The sequence below is a fragment of the Elgaria multicarinata genome, chromosome 15, assembly GCF_023053635.1.
Source record: "Elgaria multicarinata webbii isolate HBS135686 ecotype San Diego chromosome 15, rElgMul1.1.pri, whole genome shotgun sequence".
NCBI classification, from domain to species: domain Eukaryota; kingdom Metazoa; phylum Chordata; class Lepidosauria; order Squamata; family Anguidae; genus Elgaria; species Elgaria multicarinata.
The window spans coordinates 6969939-6997204 of record NC_086185.1 but is presented as its reverse complement, the minus strand read 5'-3'; the positions used below and the strand labels follow the sequence as shown (position 1 = coordinate 6997204).

At 44.5% G+C, this 27266-nt stretch overlaps 1 protein-coding gene across 2 annotated transcripts in view; it reads right to left on the bottom strand.

Annotated features, from left to right (window-relative positions):
• Positions 1–8382: 8382 nt before the first annotated feature.
• TRPC5 (transient receptor potential cation channel subfamily C member 5) overlaps positions 8383–27266 on the bottom strand; it is a 106331-nt gene continuing 87447 nt past the window's right edge. The window contains exons 7-10 of one of the 2 annotated variants that reach the window (XM_063142088.1): positions 21417–21623; positions 19951–19992; positions 11923–12012; positions 8383–9768 (exon numbers count right to left, since the gene is read on the bottom strand). In XM_063142088.1, coding sequence (XP_062998158.1) covers positions 9037–9768; positions 11923–12012; positions 19951–19992; positions 21417–21623 — 1071 coding nt within the window. In that variant the 3' untranslated portion in view covers positions 8383–9036. The remainder of the gene's footprint in view (positions 9769–11922; positions 12013–19950; positions 19993–21416; positions 21624–27266) is intronic. The other variant, XM_063142089.1, reaches the window with a different exon arrangement.

Genomic DNA, 27266 nt, shown 5'->3' with positions numbered 1-27266 from the left:
GCCAAGAAAGATTGAATGACAAACGCGCTCCTGTTTTTTATTTTGTTTCCCGGTCTGTCTTACTGTTCCATTTATGAACATGGTAGCGGTTATTTTTTTATGTTTTATATAAAAGTTGATTTGTATTTATGGTGGGGGTGGGGATAGTCTACTGTTTTACTACCATGTTTTGCACTATAACATTGAACTTATACGCAGATATCAAACATTGCTGCAGCAAGACAAAGCCATGTGTGTGCTGAGTAAGAAGAGACGAATATAAGTTGGACTAATGCGGCTTTCTCCAATCTGGCACCCTCCAGCTGTGTGGCACTACAACTCCCATCATCTCCAATTAGCATGGCCAATAGCTATAGATGATGGGAGTTGTTGTTCAATGCAGGTTGGAGAAGGCTGGGCGAGTGGCATTTTCTGCATGTTTTATTAATACAATGCATGCAAGTATTGGTTAAATGACATGCTGTTCAAAGTCATCCTTTCTCATTACTACACCAGCCTCGAGTCTAACTATTCCCTGACCAAAGTGTAACCAACCTGGCACATTGCTCTTAGTAAACAGCCGATTGAACCTTCTCTAATTTTAATGCAGTCTCTAAGGGACACTGTGGTTGAAGGTGGGAATCTTTGGCTGTGTTCTGTGCTGCTGTTGTAGCCTGTAATTAGGTTTGTAAAAATCACTGCACAAATGTCTGTAAGAATGGGGAGGGGGGTTTAAATTGGCACCAACAGCACTAAATAAAAACAAATTGCACCATCTAGCCTAAACTTGTCTTGCTCTCGCTGAATGAAGAAGTCTGCAAACCAGATGCAGTTATGTTGGACACAGCTGAATGGTGAAAAAGAGAACAGGGCTGCAGAAAAGCTTCAATCCTAATAACAACAAAAAGTGACTGATAGCAAAACACAAGTGCCAGTGTGGTTTTACAATTGCCAAAATGAGGCCTGATCAGTGGCTTCATTGTCTTTACATATTTATAGTTTTACCGCAATCGCTCTGGATAAAATATAGAATTGCCTTTCGCGACTTTCCTTGGAGAATATTTGAATTGATTTAAATGACTGTCAGCATGTAAGACAAACTTACCCGTGTGGTTTTTCCATACAGCCGTCTTCATGTTTTCAAAGAGGTCTTTGGCAGCTAAGCGTGTGCAATCTTATGCCCACCGAGGCCTTGGGTTCTTGGTGTGCTAATGCTGTGCCCACCATTTGTGTGGAACAACGGTCTTCTACATTTTTCCTTACACAACTGCCTTCACATTTAAATCAGGTCTTGCTTGTATTCCTTTTGTCTTCATTCGCATTTTTAATGGTATCGTACCTTCCTTATGCTGCCATCTACACATAATTTCAACCAGCATATTTGTGTGCTTGAAGCCACTGCAGTTTATGGATAATATTCTCAGTTCACAGAGCACATAGTGGTTTCTCCATCTGACCTTTCTGCTGCCTTTTTCTCTCTGGATTATACACAGTAGCCCTGTTCAGAAGACACCTTAAACCATGGCTTTAACCACGGTTTAATGAGGCGTTTTGCCTTATGGTTAAAGCCATGGTTTAAGGTGTCTTCTGAACAGGGCCAGTCAGTCACCAGCAACCATGACAGAAATGGGCAACTTCAGGGGGTCCATGGGCCAATTTCCACAGCCCCCCACTCTCCCGGGGATGGACTTCTGCTTCTGCCATGGATCTGAAATTTAGTGGCAAAGCAAAAATCCCTGGTGGATTGTTGGCAAAAAAATCCCTGGTGGGCAAAATTTGGCAAAGAACTGTGACAGAGGCTGAAAAGGGACAAATTTATCTTGAAGCTTCTCATGGTTTGTAGCTGAAATTTGGGTTTATTTTGAGGCAAAGGATTTTATTTTATTTAAAGCATTCATGCCACACCTTTCCATAACATGTCCTAAGAGCCCTGGGTAGCAGTGTCTGCTTTCCTGAAGGCAATTTCAGATCTAGCATTCGCTTGGTTTGTTTCTTTGAAAGGCTTCTAACATTGCTTGCCCAGAGAGCCTGCAAACACCAGGCTGTCTGTTCTGAGGCAGCCCCCATCTATCATTGTGCTGGGCTGGCTTGCAGTATCTCACCATAAGTCATGAGCTAGGCAGCAACCCAAGCAGTTCTTACAGCAAGCAAGGTTAAAACAATTTCTAGAAAGAAGGGGGGGAAGCATTCTCCTTGCAAGCTCTTCCATCTCTGGCTGAGGCATGCAACATCCCAGTGGCCAGAGGGTGCTTCCCTTCAGCTTTGCAGTCCCAGGGCAAATGCCTCATTTTTTGAAATGTACAATTTCAAAGTGTATGCGTTTTGGACGTATTCTTTGCTTTTACGATTTGCATATTTATTTTATTTATTACATTTCTATACCGCCCAATAGCCAAAACTCTGGGAGAATATGGAGTTTGTAATGTTAACTTGAAGCAGTACCCCCATCTGGCAAGGCTGCATTGGCCCTTCGTTTTTGTATTTCTTAAAACCTGATGAATATTCTCTCTCTGGTTTAGACTTGAAAGTTTGACCCAGGGTTACAAAAGTACTGAACTTCTGCCTTCCTGTTCTTTGAAATTCTGTGCAGGGAGATAGTATTAAAATGAAAGCTGGATTCCAAGCGCTTCCTATGATCAGTGTGGGGAAAGGTCAGTATAAAAGGTGTGAGGGTGAGGGGCCTATGCCATCCCCTTTGGGCCTGCCAAAAACGAAAGAAAGAAAAAACCGAGCCATGAAATGTCTGCTACCTTCCCGCTTCATGGGATCAATAGATGGCAGTTCCAATGCCATCTTGTAGAGACAACATACCAATTATGTGTATGAACAAAGCTCTACACCTTTCTCTGTGGAAAGCACCAGAATAGAAAGGAGCAAGGGGGATATGCAACAAAATGTTGCAGCGTGGAGTGCTTCTCCTCAGGGACCTAGCCATCCGTACCCTCTTCTAGCACTCCACTTCATTCCCCTCCCCACAGAGTGCATGGTCTCTTTCAACCTGAGTGCAATGTTTGTTGTTAGACTACAATGCTTATTAATTTCTGAGAACATATATGAAAAACTGTTCCTTGTCACACACTACAGTGAGCTCACTAATTGTTTTGTTTAAATATAACCTCGCAGTGGGATGTTGCAAGAAATGGGTTTTATGATTTTTTTTAATTGCTGCTAACGGGAGCATTTTAGAGTTAGGAACTTAAGCAGGATTGCTGGACCAAAGCTGGGCAGTTACCAAGTAGCAATCCTCAGCCCCTGGGTTGAACTGGGCTTGCATGACGCTTCGGACTCTAGCTGAGAAGCAAGGAGCTAAATAATTCAGATGATTAGGTACATTGGAAGGCAGTTATCTGCCACTAGTTCTAACTGCTGCAAGGGTCATACTGTATAATGCATTGGTTGCCTATCAGGTAGGATACTTGGAGCCAGCCCAAAACAGAGACTTGAAAGGCCAAATGAGATGCATTCAGTCCTGCAGCCTTATTCATACAGAATTGCCGTGAATGTGGCTTTAAAAAAAAAAAACCAAGTGGAACTATACTCCCAGGAAGGCAAAGAAATAAATAAAAATAAGATTAATCTGCTCCAAAGCAGAATTTTGGAGGTGTTGATCTTGTTATCACACCAGATCACCACCCTGTCTCAAATATTGTAGCATCCTGGACTGCTAGAACGTTAGAAGATTTGGATTTTATGGACTTCCTGAATGATTGCTAAGTTCTGGGACACAGTGCTGTGAAGGATACATAACGCCTTGGCTGTCAGTCTTCCTACCGCTATTGGAATTATATTAATTGGGACTAGATGTTCTGGCTGGTGCATGGCTTCCACTGAAAATGGCAACACCTCTCACCTCCCCAAGGCCACCTCCTTTTCCCCCAGTAACGTTTAGAAAAACAACAAGTGATATAACTAACAATGTTGGCAAAATCCACAATGGATTCAAATTCGGATGTCTATGAATCTTGCACTCATGTGCGTTAGCGCTAATGTGCATGAGAGGGACAAAATTATTGTATACCCCTAAAAAAAACAAAATCCAATTCTGATGAACAGATGGTGGAACACAGGGCACTTGGCAGTCCATGAACCATGGACATGACAGATTTCACAGAATTGGTACATCTCTACCATATTCCCCGACCTGGGCCCTTCCAAATGTTTTTGATGTCAACTCCCATCAGTATCAGCCAGCATGGACAATGGCCAGGAATTGTGGGAGATGTAGTCCAAAACATTTGGAGGGCACCCAGTTGGAAAGGCTGTGTTCTGAGTTTCTGAACCCCTGCAAGAAACCACCAATGTCTGGAAAGCAGAGAAGCTGGATGCCATATTTTCTACAGCAGGTTTGTGTGTGTGTGTGTGTGTGTGTGTATGTGTTTTCCTGAATGGCGTGAGTTGTGAAATTGGTTCTCTGCAGGGGTGTGTGAGAGGAACAACAAAAGTCAGCAATTGCAATTGGAGCGAGCTGAGCTGGAGCTAAGCAGCAACGAGGAACAGCTTTGAAGGGTTGCACAATTTGTTCTCTGGGGATCTCATGCGAGATTAGCAGCTGAGCTGCCTGTTTATGTGGGACAGTTTGCTCTCATTACGCTCGCCTTGTATATTCGTAAATAAAGCAAATATGACAAAGACACCTGAAGCCTTCACTGCTCTCTCATCCAAATGAAAAGAAACCCTGGAGATTCTTATTAGAGGTTTGCACGGATTCCTCTCCCAGATTCAGCTCAGACCGATTCAGAGGCCATCCGAGTTGAGGTTTGGAAACCTGATGATTTCTGCTTCCCAATAATTGGCTATAACATTTTTCCTCATTGTGAGAATTGGATGATATTGGCAGGCTGGAGGGGATTACATGCACCAAGTTTCAGAAGGATAGGTCTGGGGTGGGGGCGGGTTGTGCTATACACCTTCCCACCATTTTTTAAAAGCAATTAATATGAAAATGGCACACATCATAGAAGTGTCCCCAGGTAAGAGACCTGCAAAGTTTTGGAATGATAGGTGCAGGGGCTAGGGCGTGATAATGATTGAAAACAAGTTTAAGGGTTTGTTTGTTTTTCATAATGAAGCCTGGTGGCAGTGGAAGAATGGGCATTTCACAGTCTCATTCTTGCCCCTCCTGCAACGCGCTGTGATTGGAGGCCATGGCAAAACACGGCCTAAGCTCAGAATATGGACCCGTCAGTCACTCAACCACACTCCCTCCCCCCTGCAGCATTTAGAGAAACAAAAGCAAAAGACGCTATTTGGAGCTGTAAAATCTGGCACGTCTTTGGAACACAAGGGCACTCGTGAAGCTTCGTTCTGGAGCAGCTCCAGTTCTGTCGGCTTCAGAAGAAAGCCTGCTTTGTCTGAGGAAGCAACAGAACCAGACCAAAATGGCCCAATTCTCCTGGCTCTTGGGTCTTCATTTGAATCCCTACTTATTGCTTGGAGAAGTAGAGAGTGTGTGTAACAACCACTCTGCCCACGCTGCAAGCATGCCAGCTAGCATATTACATAGGTGGTTGAGTTCAGATGGGACAAACTGCTGTGCCTCAAATGCAAAGGTGTACCTTAAATATCCAGGAATGGAAGTGCCGTTTTAGATTCAGCAATAGCAGGGCGACGTCAAGCAAACAGGGAATGTGACGACTTTCCTGATTCAATTTAATGGAGGAACTCTGTGTGGCTTCTAGCCGTGGAAGATTTCCTTAAAGCAATCTACCGATAGCTTCTGCCTCTGTTATTTGATTTATTGGGCTCCATAATGCTGTACATTTTGCCTTGAGCTCTGGAAAGCTGGGCTGTGTATCTTGGTCTGCTATAATAAAGATCTCTGTTATTTGTGTTCTGTGTCGGGTTACGGAGTGCGTCAGTAAGTCAGGCCTGAGATTGGGAAGTGTTTTCACGTCGTATGAAACACAACAGTGGTGTGGGACCTCTGCTCCGTTGAAGGCTGCATCCCTTCAGCGGTAATGGGCCATAGGCCACATGCTGGCAGTGGGCAGGGCTGGAGCCAAAAGTGGGTGTGGCCAGAAACTGAGAGCGTGGGGCCTCTGTGTGTATGCAGCCACTTTAGCACAGGTTGACACCCTCCACTGCATGGAGACAAACCTTCCATTCACTCCAATGGAGGTGTACCTCCCCACCCTCTCATTTGTCTTGCCAAAAAAAAAAGGGATCCATAGGCTTCAATGGATCCTTCTTTTGGCAATGGAAATTGCAGGTGCATGGGGGGAAGAGCTGATCCAGATTGGGACCAGAGTTTGGGGGGCAAAGAGTTAAGAGAGACTGAAACAACTGGGCATGTTTAGCCTGGAGAAGAGAAGATTGAGGGGAGGCCTGAGAGCACTCTTCAAATACTTAAAAGGTTGTCACACAGAGGAGGGCCAGGATCTCTTCTCGATCCTCCCAGAGTGCAGGACACGGAATAATGGGCTCAAGTGACAGGAAGCCAGATTCTGGCTGGACATCAGGAAAAATGTCCTGACAGAGCAGTATGACAATAGAACCAGTTACTTAGGGAGGTTGTGGGCTCTCCCACACTAGAGGCCTTCAAGAGGCAGCTGGACAACCATCTGTCAAGTATGCTGGCGGGGTTGGACTCGATGGCCCTTCCAACTCTACTATTCTATGATTCTATGAAATCTTCTCTGCCTGTTGGCCCACTTTCCCACCCAGGAGTCCAATCCAGATCAGGGCTCCAGTGCCTGGAATTGGCTGGCCGGGGATGAAGAAAAGCCCTACCCTCTGCAGTGAGCTCAGGAACTGAAGAAGAGACAGAGCAGAGAGAGAGAGAAAGATATGGGAGATTAGGACAAGGAGATAGGAAGTCTCCAAGAGCTGCATATAGCCTGTGGGCCGGAATGTCCCCATCCCTGAAATAGAGACCTCATGCTCTCCTCCCTTTCTCTGATTTCACGTATGGACGCATGTGTTCCTTAACTGTGAAAACTTACTACTTTGTGGCTGCAACTCTTTTTCAGGACCAAACTTATCGAGGATATCTGTTTGTGTGATAAAATGTACTCCTGATCTCCAGGGGCCACTGTGTGAATGGCCTTGGTGAAGAGAAGTGGGCCATCCATGTGTTTTCCAAGTGCCACAAGCTTGTATGCTAAAACACCATTTCTCTGCGAGTTCTCAGGATTGGAACCACTGCATCTATATGTGAAAATTTAATTTTCTTTAGTCATCGAAGAAACTGTAAAACAACTGAATTATTATTATCTTCTGTTGTTTTCTTTGTTGACATCAAATCTAGCGAGTGTTGCCGAGGCGGGGAGTCTGCTTATTACAGCTGATCTGTAGCATCCAGGACTCTGAAGCTGTCAGAGAGGGAAATGTTGGTTGTTACAAGTCCAGAGAGAAAATTTGAATTGCAAAACTGTATTCAGGTGATCTTCAGCTCTCCTAAGAGGTGCAAATGTGCTCATCAATTCATTGTCTAGAAAGGCTGGTCTGTAGAATACAGTTATGTGCTTAGATTTTAAACATGCTCAAGAAAATCATTTGGATGGAAGAGTGCTTTGGGGCCAGTTCACAAAACACAACCGTGCGTTCTTTAACCCTTGGTGAGGCTGCAGCACGTGCCAGCTGCCCTTTTGCATATTCAACTGCTGATCAGGGGTTGTTGTGTTATGTGAACCTGGCCACTGTGGGTTATGCAAGGGTTAAACAACCCTCCATAACCCATGGTCTGTTGTAGGGTTGTTTAACCCTCTCATAAGCCAGGGTGGCTAGGTTCATACAACACACACACACACACCAGTTGGGGGTTGAATATGTTGGAAGTGTGGGTGCAACTGAGCTAGCTTCAAAAAGAAAGGGAAATGAAAGGGGCTGATGTGGCATGGAAAGGAGAGAGAGAGAGAGAGAGAGGCACTCCAAGCTTCGTAGACTGTCCTTTGATCTGTGCTGAGCGTCCTTCTAATGCTAGACTGGTATTCTTAGGGTTGCTGAGCTCAATTCCTACTTCTTCATAGAATAGTAGAGTTGTAAGGGGCCTAGAAGGGTTGGAAGGGGCCTATAATATGCTCTTGCCTCTCAGAGAGGTGACATCTCTTTGGGTCTCCCCCATCTTGAGTTGGGGGACCCTCTTATACAACATGTATTTCCTGTAATGCAAGGTTTCTTATTCCTTTGACCCCATGTCTCCAGTGTGATTTATCCAGGGTAAACTGTGCGCCTTCCACTAGGATCCTGCCCAGTTCAGCCTCGCCAGGTTCTCACTGTTCTGCTTACAAAGTACCCCATGGTGAGCTCTGGCACGTCATGCAAACCAGGTCATTGTCTGTGTTTGAATTCCTGGGACAACTGCATTAGTATACTGTTGGAGGGGAGAAGACTGTGCAAGGGAACAGAATAGTTAAAAATGGATCAGATGCATGGAAGCCGCAAGGTCAAGAACGCAACTTTAACTCATTGTGGTAATAATTTACATTAAGAAAACAATATGCAACTTTAGTAAAGGACATACAGTTTGAAATCATGGGGAGTTGTATTGCTTAAAAGCGAAAAGCCCATTTATATTTGAAGCCGTCTGCTTGCCAGTAGCCTCAGCCTGGCTCTTGGCTTCCAACCGAGTCACTGAGCACCTGCTGGTCCTAGAGAGCAGTAAATGGCCAGAGAATGGAACATAAATAGTGGTGGAAAGCAGAGCAGCTAACCAAGTTGAGGCCGGAAAAGAAGCGGTGCTTAAGAGGTTCTCCCGATGTTCTGTAACAATATATATCCTAAAGGGATTTCAAAAGAAAGAAAGAAAGAAAGAAAGGAAAGAAAAGGAAATATGAAGCAAACCTTAGGGCATCTTCTATAGGATCTTATATGCATCAAAGGATTGGACCATTCAAATTAAATGTCCAGCATCTGTGAGTTTAAGAAAGCGAATAATAAAAGAGAGAGAGAGAACGCTGTGGCCTTGTGGGTATAAAATAGGCAGAAATTATTTGAGTTCTACACTTGACAGTAGAGACAAAATGGGAGCAGGAAGGGACCCTAACTATGAATCGTCTGTGATAGCAAACCATTTCCAGTACTAGTGATGTTCTACAGCAGGTTACTGAACAGCTCTACTTATAGGCGCGTGGTAACCTGATCCTCCTGCCCGTCTTTCCATTGGTTCCTAAACATGTCACAAGCATCTCCCCATGAGTCAAAAACGTCCTCGGAGGAGTCTATGAGTTTGGAATTCGAGGAGCAGATGCTGGAAGCACAGTGAAGGGAGCTGGTACAAACCACCGGGCACGGGCTCTGTCCCGTATGCCTGATGTCCTTACTGTAGTCCACCTCATTGAGGTTAATTTCGCTTTTGGAACAGTTCTCGTCTCGCTCTTTAGCCATCTGAGAATATTTAATGTCTTGCCACATATAATGCGGCTGGATGACCCCATCTGAAATGGTGTACATGGGCTCCGAGTTGGGTTCGGCGAGATGACCGTTCATCTTGGAGAACAGGAGGCCCAGCCGTTTGAAGGACTCTTTCTTGGAGCTGGAAAGTCTTTGGACTCTGTTCCCATTGCGGACGAAGGAACGCTTGCTTATGCCGTTGCTTTTTGGTTTCTCGTTCACCATTTCAATCCCAGACATTGTCTTAATCAGAGCCGACACGTTGAAGTCTTTCTTCTTGTTGGCTGTGCCGAAGGAAACACTCTTTGCTTTGGACGTTTCTCCGGCGCAATCCTCATTGGCGTCGTCCTTCTGGGAGACCTCTGTGCTGCTGGTGGAATAACTTCTCCTCTGGGGTTTTCGATTACCCAAGAGGTCAAGGACTTCATAGCGGAAACTAGAGATATCTTGCTTCAGTTCCTAAGGTGAGAGGCAGGAGGGAAAATAATCAGTTAAACTCTAAAGCTTTATCTGTGACAAGGGGGGGTGGGGGGAACATTGTATTCTCTTGAGAGGTGTTCAAATTTATGCACATGGATTATTCTGGATCACTGTGTACGAGAATTGCAAATAAATATTTCATTATTTAGCATCAGTTTAGTGATTTTTGCAAAGCAAAGGAAAAACTCTGCCAGATTGTTTAGTCCAGTCATCTAAATGTCAACTGTGCAAGAGAATTTTTGACTCAAAATTGGTGTCTCCCATTTCCTGTCCCCTAGAAGTCCCCTGAGATTGATGCTACATGATCCAGTAAAACTGGTATTTGTCTCCTTCTTTTGTTTCCATTGCAGTCCCTTGAAAAATAACCCAAGCACACACACACACACTCCAACTATATCAACTTAGGCTGATGTACCAACTACGCCCTTATCTGGACAGAGATAGCCTAGCTACAGTTATCCATGCTCTGATAACCTCTCGTTTGGATTACTGCAATACGTTATACGTGGGGCTGCCTTTGAAAATGGTCCGGAAGCTTCAGCTGGTACAAAACAGGGCAGCCCATTTACTAACAGGGACTGGCCAGCGAGATCATATCACGCCAGTCCTTCTGCAACTTCATTGGCTGCCAGTCCAGGTCCGGGCCCGATTCAAAGTGCTGGTATTGACATTTAAAGCCCTAAATGGTTTGGGGCCAGGTTATTTGAAGGAACACCTCCTCCCAGATGTGCCTGCCCGGACCTTAAGATCATCCACAGGGGTCCTTCTCCGTGAGCCCCTGCCAAAGGAAGTGAGGCAGGTGAGGCAGGTGGCTACTAGGAGGAGGGCTTTCTCCGCTGTGACACCCCGGTTGTGGAATGAGCTCCCCAGAGAGGTCCGCCTGGCACCTACATTGTTTTCTTTCCGTCGCCAGCTGAAGACCTTTTTATTTTCTCAGTATTTTAACACCTAATTTAACTTAAATTTAAACTTTGCGGTCTTAATTTCATATTTTAACCTATATTATTTTTTGCTGTGTGGTTTTATTCTGGTTGTGCTTTTTATATTGTATTTTGTATGTGTGTTTTAAATTTGTTGGTTGTTTTTATGCTCTTCACGGGTTTAATTTTTGTGAACCGCCCAGAGAGCTTCGGCTATTGGGCGGTATAAAAATGTAATAAATAAATAAATAAATAAATAAGGTGGCAAAATTGTGCCTGCCCGGACCTTAAGATCATCTACAGGGGCCCTTCTCCGTGAGCCCCTGCCAAAGGAAGTGAGGCAGGTGGCTACTAGGAGGAGGGCTTTCTCCGCTGTGGCACCCCGGTTGTGGAACGAGCTCCCCAGAGAGGTCCGCCTGGCGCCTACACTGTACTGCTTTCGTCGCCAGCTGAAGACCTTTTTATTCACTCAGTATTTTAACACTTAATTTTAACTTAAATGTAAATTTTACTGTTTTAACTCTGTATTTTAATCTTATATCAACTTTGCTGTGTGGTTTTATCCTGGTTGCGCTTTTTATATTGTATTTCGTAATTGTGTTTTAACCTGTTGGGTGTTTTACTGTGGTTTTAATTTTTGTGAACCGCCCAGAGAGCTTCGGCTATTGGGCGGTATAAAAATGTAATAAATAAATAAATAAATAAATAGTCACACAGTTGGGAGAAATGCCCACGAAAGCATTGGCTGCTACATCACGGTTTGTATACTAAAAGAACTTAGTGTGGTATCTTCGTCTTTCTTAGGAAGTGGCCAAAAATGGCAATTGCATAACTTATTTATTTATTTATTGTATTTTTATTCCACCCAACAGCCAAAGCTCTCTGGGCGGTTCACCAAAATTAAAACCATTCAAAGTATAAAACAACAGTATAAAAACATGATATAAAATACAATATAAAAGCACAACCATAATGCCTTCTTCTGTATCGTACTCCCCAAATATAACTCTCCATCTTAAAATTCCGGACCAAAATCTAAGGATTCCTTAGCATCTCCGTCAAATAGATATGACGTTTGCACCCTGAGAAATCCCGAGTATATACTTCAACAAGAGATTAAACATTCACTATTTCTATACAGTTTTATGTTCTGTTTGCCATGTTTCAGGTCACTGGGGGCCCCTGGAATAGTGGACTGAACATCTTAAGTTACCTTGAAGTTTTCTTCAGTTAATCCCTCATTGGTTTTAGAATTTCTTATCATTGCTGCAACATACCTCTTCACCAGGTTTCTGATCACTTCCTGAAATAAAAGGTAGAAGAAACTCAATTGCCATAGAAAGCCGTTTCCACAAACGAGGCTGAAATCTCCCTTTCACGTCTCCTGCATCTCCCATTCAAACATGAAGTCTACATTTGTCCAGAATGCTCTTATGGTTTTGGTTTTGGTTTTAAATGTGTGTCTCCTATTTTTTTTCACCTTTATGAGTGACATCCACAAGTTCTGCCTTCATAGCTTCTCTTTTGAAAACACCTTAAGCCTTTTCCAGTTCTTTTTTTTTATATATTTTTTATTTATTTTCTACGCTATATAAACATACAACATTACAATAATAATAATAATAAAAAGAAAAACATCAAACAACTGCTACATACATATTGGATAAATGTTGAGTACATATATGTTGAATAAGTATTACCTATACATTATCCTACTACCACATCATCATTCTTAACATAAACGTGCACCCTCCACCTCGGGATCTATTCCTGAGTCCAAAATCTGATCGTTTCTTCTGCTGGCGGTTTCCCACTTCCCTTAGTAAACACAAATATTAGGAACTGTTTCCAGATTCCTTCAAACTCATTTATTTTAGTTACGCCTTTTCTCCACTTAATATTACATGTCAGTTTATCATTAATGGCTATATCCCATACTTCTTTATACCACTCTTCAATAGAATATTCCCCTTGAATCTTCCAGTTCCTAGCTACCATCAATCGTGCTGCAACCAGCAAACTCGATATCAGCTCTATAGTTTCTTTTCCACACTTTATATCTTCAAATAGTGACAGCAATGCAATCTTTGGCGTTTGTTCTATTTTCATTCCCACTATTTCTTCAATTTCTGAAAACACCATCTTCCATATTCTTTGTACATATTTGCATTGCCACCACATATGTAAATACGTTCCTTTTTCCCCACAACCTCTCCAACAATTTGCTGAATGCTGATCTTATTCAATCTAATCGGGGTTAGGTACCACCTCCACAAAATTTTAAAATAGTTCTCCTTTATTCTCACTGATAAACTTCTCAACACTCTTTGTTTCCATAGTCCTTCCCAGCTCTGTCGCCCTATTTGTACCTTCAAATCTGACTCCCATACCATTTTCTCTGAGTTCTCTCTAAACTCCTTTTCTAACAATATTTTATATATTTCACTCATTAACCCTTTTAAAACTATACTACCTCCTTTACCTTTTTCCTTATTTGCTATTAACTCTTCAAACTTCGTCATCTTTCTACAAACTCTATTATCTTTAATCCACTTTTTATTCCATTGTTCTAATTGCCCATATTCTAACCAAGATAATTTTTTCTCCTTTAACAATTTTTCCATATCCTCTCTTGTTTTTATATCTCTTAACCAATCCTTTCATTTTACTTTTCTCTTTTAATATTTTACATAATCTACCCTTCAGATCCTCTGGGAAATTCTTTAACATTATTATCGGTGCTAAGGGAGAGTTGCTCGGAAGCAGCTTCCCTTTAAATTTACTCCAAATTTCCCATTGAGTCCTCAGCAGTGGATTATCTATACTTCCAACCCACTTTCTCCCTCCATCTTTAAAAAAGACATTGTCTTTCCAGTTCTAAGATTCTGTTTTCAAATTTTCTTTGATTCTTCTTTTCACTGCAGCCACTAAAGAGTACAGGGGGGTCTTTCCAGAGGCTGGTCCTCTGTCTGAAGCGCTGTCAGAGGATAGTCCTCTGTTTGAAGGCATCCTGTATTTCCAAGGCTAGCCAGTCCAGTTTAAAGATAAAGAACCATCCAGAGGGAGAGCGGGGAGAGAGGCCTTGAAGTAGCCCATTGATCGTTATCATCTGGGCAGGACACTGAGCATGGGTCACCTAGGGGCTGTCTTCATGGCACTGAGTTAGCACTGCCTTCCCCCTAAAACCCACAGTTTCTCTTACCCGGGTGGCGTCAGGTAGTCCCCATGCCAAGGAGGGAGCATGTGGGGTTTCTGACAATCATCCAGGTACTGGCGCCACCCACCCTTCCTAGTTTCATAGAATCACAGAACAGTAGAGTTGGAAGACCCCTGCTCAATGCAGGAATCCACCCTAAAGCATACCTATAGAATCATAGTAGAGTTGGAAGGGGCCTATAAAGTGACCAGTCCAAGAAGCATCTCCAAACTACAAACCCGATCCTTTAGGGAGAGTGGAACCCCCTTCAGGTTGAATATCACTCATCCAGGCACCTACAAACTGTACCTCCATCATGTCTGGACTGAGTCTCAGTTTACTGGTCCTGCTCCAATCCATTACACCACCTAGCTACTGGTTCAGAACATCCAATGCCTCACCTGGATTTCATGAAAAGGAGAGAGAAAGCTGGGTGTCATCCGCATATTGGCGACACCTCGGTCCATATCTCTGGATAGCCTCTCCCAGCAGTTTCATGTAAATATTAAACAGCAGCGAGGGATGAAATAGAGCACTGTGGTATCCCACCAAGGTACAGTGCAACTATCTTCCAGTACCACCTCCTGCAATCAGCTATCCTGTATGAGTGGAACCACTGTAGTGCAGTATTTCCACTCCCAGCCCAAATAGCTTATCTAGAAAGATACTATGGTCATTTCATTTTCAGTTACTGTATTTCTGTACTGCCCTGTAGCCAAAGCTCTGTGGACGATTCACAAAAATTGAATCACCCCACCCCCGGATCACCATGGCATAGAAGACTATTGATCATCCTGCTGACGACTTAAGATATTACTACTAAATTAACTGAAATTGTATTTAGAACTGACGACTGGTCTGGGCCTCTGGAGTTAATAGGATGGCCTTTAATTGAAACACCTGATTTGATTTGTGCGTTTGGGAATAATGTACTGGGGGAAATTAATTATACACCCTGGGGAAAAAAACCTGATTATTAGAGCAAATGAAGTAATTAAGTAATTGAATGTAAATGATTCATTAATTTACCGATGGCTTTGTATAAGATTGATTCCTCCCTTGATGAAGATTTACTTTGTCAAATGAACGTCACATCTGAACTAAGTGATATCATTTACATCATGACATTAATATTTAGTTTATTGGATGGATTAGATTCAGTGAATGAAGGCTGAGATCCTATGCGTACTTACACGGAAGTAAGTTTCCTTGGGATCGGAAGGGCTTACTTTGGAGTAAAGACACATAGGATTTGGAACTCCAAAGCCTGGAGAGAGAGAAATCGGAGCAGAAGAATTGCTTTGCTGGATCAAATTAATGCCCAGATAGGAGTGGAGAACCACAGGCCTTAGGCCCAATCTGGATTCCCCCAATAGCCCTGCCCCTTTCCTAGCCCCACCCCTTTCCCCAAACTTCTGATAATTTGGTGGTTTCCTAGCATTTACGCAGTTTTTCCCATTCTATGAGATTGAAATGTCTCAGCCTTAAGATCAAATATGCTGTATTTTGGGCCATGCGCCCTTTGCCCTCACACCATTGCAGTGCTGCCCCTGGAAGCTTCTCTGAGATGGAATTTGGCCATTGGGCTGAAAGAGGTTCTGCCCTGCTGGTCCAGAGGGCCCAGCATTGCAAGCAAGGCAGTAAGCTAATATCCATCCATGGTCCTTTGTCCCAGAATTTGATATTTACAGATATATTGCCTTTGTACATGGAGTCTCCACTTAACTATCATGACCTACATGGTTTGGGTCCAGGTTACCTGCGAGATCGCCTTCTCCCATACAATCTGCCCCGCACACTCAGGTCCTCTGGGAAGAATTTACTCCAGCCAACAAAAACAAGGCTGACAACTATTACCCAGAGGACCTTCTCTTCTGCTGCTCCCAGACTGTGGAATGGCCTGCCGGAGGAGACTCATCAACTTAACAGTCTACTAGCATTCAAGAAAGCTATAAAGACTGATCTCTTCCAGCAGGCCTATCCAGTGGAATTTTAGGATGTTTTTGGTATGTTTTTAGGAAGTTTTAACAATGTATATTGTGTTTTGATTAATGTTTTATGTGTTTTATGCTGTTGTTGTTCCCCGCCTCGATCAGAATGGAGATGTGGGTAAGAAATATTATATCATCATCATCATCATCATCTCCATGAAGTTGCATGCTTGGGGTAGCTATCCCTGTTGAATTTGGCCAGTGCGGACGGGTGAGAATTTTGCTTCAGTTCTTTTTTAGAAGAATTTTGCAAAATTAACAAAGTTCTACATTTTCAGGAGAAAGAGAAATTAAAAAGTTGAATGTGGGAGGAAGCAAAATTGACAGATATGCCCAGCCCTAATGGGATTGAGGTGCCAACTCAAATATCACACCTCTTCTGCTCTTGGATCATATGGTTTGGAAATGCTTAAGACAGCAGAAGAACAAGCCAGGCCGGGATGGAGACACTGCCGTTGCTAAATGATCCCAGAAACAAGTACTGGGCTCCAGGGTGGCTTCAGCTACAATGAAAATCCACATCTAAAATGAAGCTGTTTTCAAGGCACACACTTGCAGAATGGGTGCAGGAAATTCATTCATCTTAGTAAATCTTTTAATTGGAAGAATTACTGAAGCTAAACAGGCTGGGAACGCATCTCTGAGTCGCCTAAAAACATGAAAGAAAATATTCATCTCATCTGAGGTTTCTCATAGATGCTTAGCCCTACTGCTTTCTCCTTGGGGGAATAGGGCTCAATCCACCAGCAACACCTTTTATGCAAGCCATGCTCTTACAGTACTGCTCCAGTTCATCTCAGCAGGGCTTATCCATCCAAGGAGTCTGGATGGATTTTGCCCAGCAGTGCAGTGGAGGGGAAACCTGGGGGAACTCAGCTTTGGGATAGTTTTCAAAGCAGAGGTATCCAGAAATTGTTCTGGCAAGTGAATGAGGGGATAAGGAGGCTTTCAAGTTTTATGAGTGTTTCCAGTGCAGCCTGGTGGATCTGATGTCATGGGGCTGTGAATTCACTCTGGGGTTCAGTCAGAACCCTAAAGGAGCTATTCATGGTGCTGAACCCATTTTGAGGACAGGGTTCAGAACCTTGGATAGCTCCTTAGTTGTGACTGGTTCTGACTGAAACCCATAACAGACTCAGATCCCCATTGACATCGGACTCACCAGCCTCCACTGGTTGTTTCTCACAGATTGGCCTAGAGGGAATCAGAGAATGAGGAAAATAATCAAGCCAAGGAGGGTTACTTCTTTCCTTTTCTTTGATGGAGTTCCTAATTCGTACTAGTAACACTTTACCTACCTGGTAACACTTTTACATTTCTAATTAAAAACTAAAAATTGCATTTCAGCTGGCTGAAGATCTTTTGTTAATGCTCACTGTATTTTACTTGTCCTACCTGGCTGGTGTACACAGCCTGCTCATTCCTGGTTGGCTCCTCCTTCCGTCATGAATGACTAAAGTTTAGCCACTAAACTAAGCAGAAATTGAAAACTTACTGTGATGTCTGAGCCTGGGATCTTAAACTGTTGCTGTCAAACAAGCCAGCATTCATAAACCAAGAATAAACTCTGGTTTACAATCCTGGCTTGTAAAAGGCACAACAAACCCAGACCCCATGTTTAGACAACATAGTAAGTAGGGATGTGCACGGACCCCCCGATCCTCTTTGCGGCTGATCCACAAATTGCAGATCAGGCCCACTCCGCCCCGCCTCGATCCGCCTAGGGTCTGCTCCGCTCCTCTGCGGAGCTCCGGCTCCGAATCGGAGCTCCGCAGCGGTGGGGAGTGGCGCCAGGTTAGGCCCTCCTTCCCCTTACCTGTGTCCGTCCCGGCCCATCCTAGCTTCACTAGAGCCCGCAGCTCAACCAGGAACTGTAGGCCCCGATTGCAGCCTACACTTCCTGGCTCTAGTGAAGGTGGCGACAGGCCGTGATGGACGCAGGTAAGACCCCCCTCCCCCTTACCTGGCTCTGCCACTGTCGCCGCATGAGCAGCAGCGGCTGCAGGGCCAGATAAACCCCCCTCCTTCCTCCCCCTTACCTGCGCCCGTCCGTGGACCCGCGGCTGCTTCAACTGAGCCCGAGGACTCAAACAGGAAGACCAGGCCGCAGCCTGGTCTTCCTGTTTGAGTCCTCGGGCTCAAGTTGAAGCAGCCGCAGGACCGCAGACGGATGCAGGTAAGATCCCCCTCCCCCTGATCTGGTTCTGCCGCTGTCGCCGCATGGGCAACAGCGGCAGGGCCAAGTAAACCCCCCTTACCTTTTTTGCAGAGCTCCGGACCGAGGCAAAGGATCCACCTTCACCTCGATACGCTCCACAATGCTCCGCTGCTCCCCCAATCCTCTTCGCCTCCGCCTTAAGGGGAGGCGAAGCCCCCTGATCCGCTTCTGCTTCTCCGGTCCGAGGAGAAGCGGAGCACATCCCTAATAGTAAGCTTTTAATTTCTGGATAGTTAATGGCTCAAACTAGCATGGGTGCACATCCTTCATGCCCATCCTCCGGTGTTGGAATGGGGCTGCTTATATATGTGTCATTAGTCAGGTAACGCAGCAATCCACAATGCTTTGGGGTTGCTGGAGGATGGAGGTGTTTTTTTAAAGAAAAAAGTTTTCTCCTCTTGCATCCCTGATTGGGATTGCTGTTCCCCACAGTGGACTGGGATCAGCTCTGCTGTGGGGAAGAGTGTGTGGGGCACCTGTGGGTAAAGCCTCCCAATTGTGCATTCCTTCCCTACCAGGAGGACCCAAGTGGGAGCTAACAGGCTGCACACACCAACACACACCAGAATCCTGGCTTACTGCCCTGTGTGAACGCAGCCTTTTCGTATGATGTTTAACCCATGCGCCGGAGCATCTGTGCACGTCAGTAAAACACTACAGAAAAAGAATCTTGAAGCAATCGTAGTAATGATCTCATCCAGACTGTGTTTTGGAAGTGTTTTTAATCAATGCACTTTGGAAACGTCAAGGGAATTGGAGACGCGAATGAGCCGAAGGCACATGCTCACTTCAGCAATTTATTTTAGGAATTCTCGTAGTCCAAAGGGAATTCTGGGTGTGGGAAACGCATGGCAGAGCAAAGCAGAGAAACAGCGAAGCTTGTAAAATGCAAATGTTGTCTCATCATACATTTGCACGGTTCACACCCGACACAGCCGAAGTACTAAGAATACATTTCGGAGGCTTGCTCAGGTGCCGAACAAGAGTATTAGAGAAATCAGTGCCCTAGATCCACGGAACTGGGGCACTATTTCTCTCGGCTAGCTGTGGGAGATTTGGACTAGTGTTTTGCCACACCAAACCACACGGCAAAGCTATTTCGAAGCAGAGGGGTGTTTCAAAAGCAGTTTTTGATATGGCACCGGGAGGGGGAGGGGTCTGCCATTCCAAGGGGAATTTTTAAAAAAGACAAAAATCAGCTAAGAAGGTGTGATTCTGGTCAGTGACTGGACGGAGATCATTTGGGTACCCTGTTTATCTTGGTTTGAATATCAAGATGGAAGAAAGGCAGGAGTATGCTGTAGAGGCCTGCTGGCTCTGATATCAGTGAGGTGGTGAATGTGCTCCGGGTTTCAGTGAGAATCGGTCAGAATTCTAAAGAGGCAGGGTGGTGTAGTGGCTAGAGTGTTGGACTGGGAGTCAGGAGATCCGGGTTCTAGTCCCCACTCAGTCATGGAGACCCACTGGGTGACTTTGGGCCAGTCACAGACTCTCAGCCCAGCCTACTTCACAGGGTGATTGTTGTGAGGATAAAGTGGAGAGGAGGAGGATTATGTACACACTGCCTTGGGTTCCTTGGAGGAAAAAAGGCAGGATATAAATGCAATAATAAATAAAATAAAGGCGCTATCCAAGGCGATGTCTTTTAGAATTCTGATTGGTTCTGATTGAAACCTGGAGTGGATTTATCACCCCATTAACATTGGAGCCACCAGCCTCCACTGCGTAAATATATGCATGAAAGAAAGAAAGAAAGAAAGAAAGAAAGAAAGAAAGCCTCCTCACAGCAAGTCAAGAAACTGCAATAAACCTTCTTTATGAATGAATGCTTTTTACCTGATAATGCTGATTCTGAATCAGGTTGTCAGCATGGCGTTCCTGTAACGAAAGGAGCACATCGCATATATTACACAGGTGGTCGTCCCATGTTCCGCTTTTTCACAGTAAGGCTGGCAGGGTAGAATCTGTGATCATCCAGATGTTACTGGGCTACTATGATCCCTGACCGCTGGCCATACTGGGTGGGGTTGATAGGAGGTGGAGTCCAACAATATCTAGGCCAAGGCCAGCCCTATCATTAGACAGGGTGAGGCATCCACTTCAGGAGGCGGACATTAGGAGGCAGGAGGACAAAGTGGCACGTGCCTCACAGCCTGTCCTCCTACGTCCACCACACTAGCCTGCTTCCCTCATGTGTGATGGGGGGTTCTATCCTGTTGCCAGTGTTGAAGGAAGGCTCTAAGTTTCTGGAATGGAACGGGGTGCCATCTTGTCCTTTGCCTCAGACAGCAAAATGTCTTGGTCTGGCCCTGCTCTGGGCTGTGGAATTAGTTAAGAAGGTAAGAAGAACCTCAGCTGGACCAGATGAAAGGCCTGGCTTCCTTGGCATTTTGCATTCCACTGTGGGCAGCCAGATCCTCCTGGGAAGCCCTCAAGGACAGCCTGAAGGCAATAGCTTTCCCTCCCACCCCCAATGGTGCTGCCCACAAACTGATATTCTGAGAAAAATATTTAGAAAAAAATATTCAGAGATATACAAGCTTCTCAACCAGGATGTACCACTGAGCAATCTCAGCAATGGCTGTTTTTCAACCTGTCATCCACCAATTGGTCTAATTTTTCCCCCAGCAGCCTCCCTCAACCTGGTGCCCTCCAGCTGTTTTGTACAAAAGTGAGAGCGCAGCCAAAATAGACCCATGAATGGAAGAGAAACGTCTCAAGATGCAAAACCCAGAGAGTTTATTTGGAAAGACGCCCAGCGCGTTTCAGCCTATTTTTATTTTAAGGCCTTCTTCAGGGAGTTATGAAAAACATCTGCAGGAATGTTATGTGTAGTAATGTCTCCTACTAGTTGTGAGAGAATTTTAGCAGAAGACATTGCTGCATAATTCTGTGCAGATGCTTTTCATTAGCCCTTGAAGAAGTGCTTAAAGTAATAATAGGCCCAAACGCATTGGGCTTTTTAACAAATATAATATTTGTTTTAGCATCTTGGGATGTTTGTCTTCCATTTGTGCCTCTGCTGTTTTGGACTACAATTCTCAGCATTACCGACCACTGGCTGGGCCTCATGGGAGTGTTTAGTCCAACAACATCTGGAGAGAGACAGGTTCAGCTTGTCCAGTCTTCTCCAAGCAGGTGCCCTCCAGATGTGTTGCACTACAATTCCTAGCATCCCCAGCCAATGCTCAGGAACACTGGAGTTGCAGTCAAAAACAACTGGAGGTTGAAGAAAACCGAGACCAAAACAAATGAAAACGCTAAAACAGAGCCTCTCCGGAGTTCTCTGGCTTCCTCCTTACCGTGAACGTCTTCAGGTTTTCGTGCTTCTTCTGGTCATTCTCCGGGTCCTGAGATGGGCACAGCTGTTTGTGGATCCACTTGCAAAGATACCAGAATGACTTGGGGCTGGGGATGATGTTAAAAGGAGGCGGCAAAGTACCGCCCTCGTCGAAGTAACTCATCCAGAGTTTTGTGCGTGCAAACTTCCATTCGATGTCGGCGTGGTCCTGGGAGGGGAGAGGCGTGCAAGAAAACAACAGCGTCAAGAAATGCTTAGCCTTCAAATTGTTCAAGAAAACCTCTGGCTGAAAAATAAGAATGAGGTTAGTGCTGGGGGTTATGTTTGAGAATCAAATACGATTTGCTCCATCTGGAGCGCAGGAAAGGAAGCAAATTCTCCTCATTTTCGTCCTCCATTTTGGAGGGCTGCAGCACGTGTCTTGTTTCTGGTGCGCAATCAATCTGTTAGGAATTCTCCCCTTTCTAAAAAAAAAAGAAGAAGAAATCTCTCCGTTTTCTACAGAGAACAATGCCTGCGCTGTTTTCTGCATTTTCAACTTCTCTCCCATCCTTCACGACTTCCCTCCGTTACGATTGTTGGTGCATGTGTACACGTTGGTTTTCTGCAGGGTTTTATCTAGCATGTGACAGGTCATAAGTAGGCATGTGCTCCGCTCCGATTAGGAGCGGAGAAGCAGTAGCGAATTGGCCTGCTCCGCCTTACCCAGAGGCGGAGTAGAAGCGGACCGCGGACCCCTAGAAGCAAGGCGAAGAGAAGCGGCCATTTTTCGGAGCTCCTATTTCAGGCGGAGCGCTCCGATCGCCATCTTGAAAACATTTCACCCATAGGATTGCATTGCGGGAAATAATCGCGGATAACTAGGTTGTTTTTGAAGCTATCGTTCTGAAAATTCTTGTGCTCAGAGAGTCGTGGATGGGGGTCATTTTGAGACTACTCTCACCTCTCTGCGTCGTGTGGGTCGCATGCTAGAATTTTTAAAAATCGGGTAAACAAACGGACAGCACGGGTCAAATGGCGGTTTTTGCCCATAGGATTGCATTGAGGAAAAGAATTGGGGATAACTGAGTTGTTTTTTAAGCTATCGTTCTGAAAATTCTTGTGCACAGAGAGTCGTGGATGGGGGTCATTTTGAGACTACTCTCACCTCTATGCGTGGTGCGGGTCGCGTGCTAGAATTTTTAAAAAAATCGGCGGGAAAAATACCTTTTTCAAAGGGCTGAGGGGCAGAGTCAGCTCCCGGTCATGATGATCCCAAAGTTGGAGGAGGGGATAGGCAAAACGGGTAACTTGGGATTCTGGGAAACTTCTCTTTCTTAATCTGAACGGACTTTTCCCAGTGTTTTTTAACACAGTAGCCCCACCAAATGCACAAACACAACCTGAAATCATATACTAAGCCAATAATAAGAGATAGAAACACAGCACTGCTACCCACCCTAACTTTGGGGAACAACTGAAAAGATGTGGTGCAAGGGGATGAGCTCCCCTAGGGCATCTCATTGTGGACGTGCCCCCACTCTCTCCTGTACTGGAAGGCCATCAGAGCCTTCCAAAGAGAGTAACCCGGTGGAGCAATGCCTATCATGAGTCGAAGTGAGCGTTCTACTTCTCTTAGTGGTGGAGCAATGCCTATTATGAGTGAGCGTTTACTTCTCAGAGCTGTTGGTGAAGCAATGGCTTTCATGAGCTGAACTGGCAGCTGCTTCCCTCTCCCCCGGGCACGTCCCCCTATTACTGGTAAAAGACAGATATAGCCTTTTTTTAAAAGTTCTTCTTGTTGTTTATTCAGCAACACTGCTGCTTTTAATTCCACCCCTCCTTTGTTTATTTATTTATTTATTCCATTTTATATGCATTACTGGCTTATCCTTGGCTCACTTCCTTATGCCCCCAGAAATGCCAGCTGCATGCCTGCCTGCCTTCCCTCCCTCCTCCCCTGCCCACCTCGCAGGGATGTTGTGTGTGTGTGGCTTTGACTCAGGGGAGAAGTCCTTCCTGCGCTCACTTGGAGTTTTGGAAGTTCCAAATTTTGCAGGTTTAAGCCCTGCCAAAAAACAGGGGATGATGGGACTGCCTTGAGTCTCGGCGTGCGTATGTATCCCTGGATAAGCTTTCATGGTGGTGAGTTTGAGGTTTCTAACATGCAAATTGACGGAGCTATGGAAAGGGGTGTTGGTTTTCATAAATTCCCCAAAAATCAGGGGATGATGGGACTGCTTTGAGTGTGGGCGTCCATGTGGACACATGGATAAGCTGTCATGGTGCCGAGTTTGAGGTTTCTAACATGCAAATTGACGGAGCTATGGAAAGGGGTGTGAATGGGGTGCCCGATTTTAAAAAATTCCCCAAAAATCAGGGGATGATGGGATTGCCTTGAGTCTGGGCATCCATGAGGACACATGGATAAGCTTTCATGGTGCAGAGTTTGAGGTTTCTAACATGCAAATTGACGGAGCTATCCCAAGGGGTCTGAATGGGGTGCCCGATTTTCAAAAATTCCCCAAAAATCAGGGGATGATGGGATTGCCTTGAAACTTGGCGTGCGTGTGTATACCCCCATGAGGTGTCATGGTGCCAAACATGAGGTTTCTAACTTGAACAGAAAAAAAGTTGTATAATTTTTTAGCTTTCAATGCAACCCTATGGGGGGAAAAAACGGAGCTCCGAGCGGAGCGGAGCGTAAGTGGGCGGAGTGGGGGCGGGGCGAAGCGGCCCGCTCCGAAAATCGCGGATCTGCAAGTGAAGCGGAGCGGGGGGTCCGTGCACACCCCTAGTCATAAGCACCGTCAAATCCAATTTGGGTGCCCTGGCGGAGAGGGAGCATCAATGGAGCATCCCTCCCTTAGTCAGTTTCCCTTGTCATCGTCATTGTCAATAGCTCCTCTTGCTCCTCAATTCTTTTCTCATCATTGCTACCATTTATGTCTTTGACAGGCAGAGAGCCAGTGAGAAAGTAGGCTGTATCATCCCGCTGCTCGTCTTTTTCACTACCACGGTTATCTGGGCCAGAGAGAGAGGCAGGCAAATAAGAAGATCATAGTGGTGAAGAACAGGAGCGACTCCAGGGGGCTCTTGTCATATAGGGTGACCCTATGGAAAAGAGGACCGGGCTCCTGTATCTTTAACAGTTATGTAGAAAAGGGAATTTCAGCAGGTGTCCTTTGTATGCACTCAGCAGCTGGTGAAATTCCCTCTTCACTCCAACAGTTAAAGCTGCAGGAGCCCTGCCCTCTTTTGTATCTGGTCACTCTTGCTTAAGAGGGCAGGGCTCCTGCAGCTTTATATTAATAGAGTGACCATATGGAAAGGAGGACAGAGCTTCTGTATCTTTAACAGTGGTACTGAAAAGGGAATTTCAGCAGGTGTCATTTGTATTTATAGAGAACCTGGTGAAATTTCCTCTTCATCACAATGGTTAAAGCTGCAGGAGCTATACTAGAGTGACCAGATACAAAAGAGGGCAGGGCTCCTGCACTGTTGTGACGAAGAGGGAATTTCACCAGGTGCTGCATGCATACAAATGACACCTGATGTAATTCCCTTTTCTACACAATTGTTAAAGATACAGGAGCCCTGTCCTCCTTTTCATAGGGTCACTCTAGCATTGTGTTCTGAAAGGAAACTGAAAGGAGGGGTTGATATTTAAAATAATGCCTGCTCAGGGTTTTGGTATTTAGATGCTTGCAAAACTAGTCATATGGGCTAATTAGAATCTGTATTTTTCATGCTCAGCAGTTTGCAGTGTATTGAGGTTATACATGGTGTGAAATACCTTCTATTGCTTAAGAGTCCCATAAAACAAAACAATGACAGCTAACAGGGAACTTTTGGACTTCTAGAAATGGGTTGTGGTAGTGTGTGTGTGTGTCGGCAGGATAAGGCTGTGTGGTTCATGTTGTTCTATTTCTTCTTTTAGATTGTCTGTTGCGAGAAACCTCGAACGTCTGTCCAAATCCAATTCAATTGCGTTCCGCTTTGATTTTGAGTCAGAGTACCGTGAAGGTTGTGGGTCAGAAATCGTGCTCCGAAATCCGCAACAGGGGATTCGAGACAGGAAAGAAGATAATTTTAATCTTTGGCTTTCTCACTGTCCCTTCTCTCTCGTAGTCCAGTAAAATTATCCATTCATTTTAGCCGCTTTCCCCAACCTGGTGCTTTCTGGCTCTTTTGGACTACAACTCCCATCATCCATGCCATAAATAAGGAATACCCATTGTGTTCAATGGAACTTACTCCCTTATAAGTGTGTTTACGATTTCACCCTAAATAGCTTTTGTTGTATTGAAAACTACAGCTCTTTGTAAACTGACCAGAGAGCATTGGATACTGGGCAGATTTGAAATGTAATAAGTATTGGATCATATCGTCTCACTTGGTGTTTATTTATTTGCTTATTTATTTTATTACATTTTTATACCACCCGGAGCTGATTAAAAGGCAACTTACCTGCCTAGCACCAGCCTACCACTTTAAGACGATTACCTTGCAGACATATAACATAATACAAAGTTGCACAATGTGCATTTATTCATGCAAGCTGGGCATAAGGTTTTTCTTGTCAATTTAGATTTTCTTTTTTTCCTCCCACGCAGCCCTAGGGAATAAATGGGTGATTGACAAGGCCCTATCACTTCTGTTTTGTTACATTGACATATTTGATGTATGTCGACACATATTTAGTTCACCCCTAACCAGAGATGTTAGAGAAATGCACAACAGAATCAAACGGGTTCAAATTTCTATGAATCTCAACCTGCAGTTTCTACAGTGAACAGGTTTTTCCCGGTTCACACAGATTCCATGGACTTGTGGACTGTTCTTTTTTTACTTTCCGGAATTTTATGCAAATTTAATTGTAGAAAAATACATAAAATAAGAAAATTACTGGTTGAAAAGCTGCATTTGCCTGATAAGCTAAAGCATGAAAAAGCACATGGTTGCTTTTATATATATATATATTGGGAGGGAGAGATTTGCACATTTTTGCAAATGTGAATTTGCACAAATTTGGGAAAGCGAGAAAAAAAATCTAATTCCATCAATGAGCGAACAATGGAAGGAAAGGCACCTGACAATCCACAAAACACAAATAGAATGGATTTTGCAAATCCATACATCTCTACCTCCCTTTCCCAAATGCAATAATTTCCCCAATCCAATGCTATTATTATTATTATTATTATTATTATTATTATTATTATTTGTAAATTACAGTTATACCCAATTTATCTTCCATTATGGAAATCTAGGTGGCTACATGTTGTTCCCAAATGGTCTCCCCTCCAAGCCCTGACCAGACCCAGACCTGCTTAGCTTCAGCAAGGTGGTAGCCTCATGTGCCTTCGGACCATGCCCTGCGACCAGTGCTACAAAGGAAGCTACAAGGAAATGGGAAAGCCACAGTTCCCCTCTCTTGAAAGCAAGATGTGCATCTGCTCTGCATGAGAGATGATTTTTTATATATTTAGTTTTTTCTGCAAAACCTTGGAACCACAAGGGACAAATTGGTGGGAGAATGAATGAGTTAAAAACTAAGCATGCCACTGAGAAGGGCTACCCTTTTCTTGTTGAGGTCCCCAAACTTTTCCAGTTGATGGGCAGAGGAATTTTGAACGAGTGTTGTGGGTGCTCTCCCAAAATGGCTGCCATGGGGGCAGCTTGCCCACTCATAATGACCCCTGAATAGGCTGCTGTGCCATTCAGTACTGCTGCTCTGTGGGCAGGGTCAGCCCAAGACATTTAGCTGCCTGAGGCAAAGAACAAGATGGCGCCTTCTCTTCCATGTATGAAAACTGACTGGACTCTTTATTCAACACTGTCAATGAAACAGCATCCTCCACTGCACCTG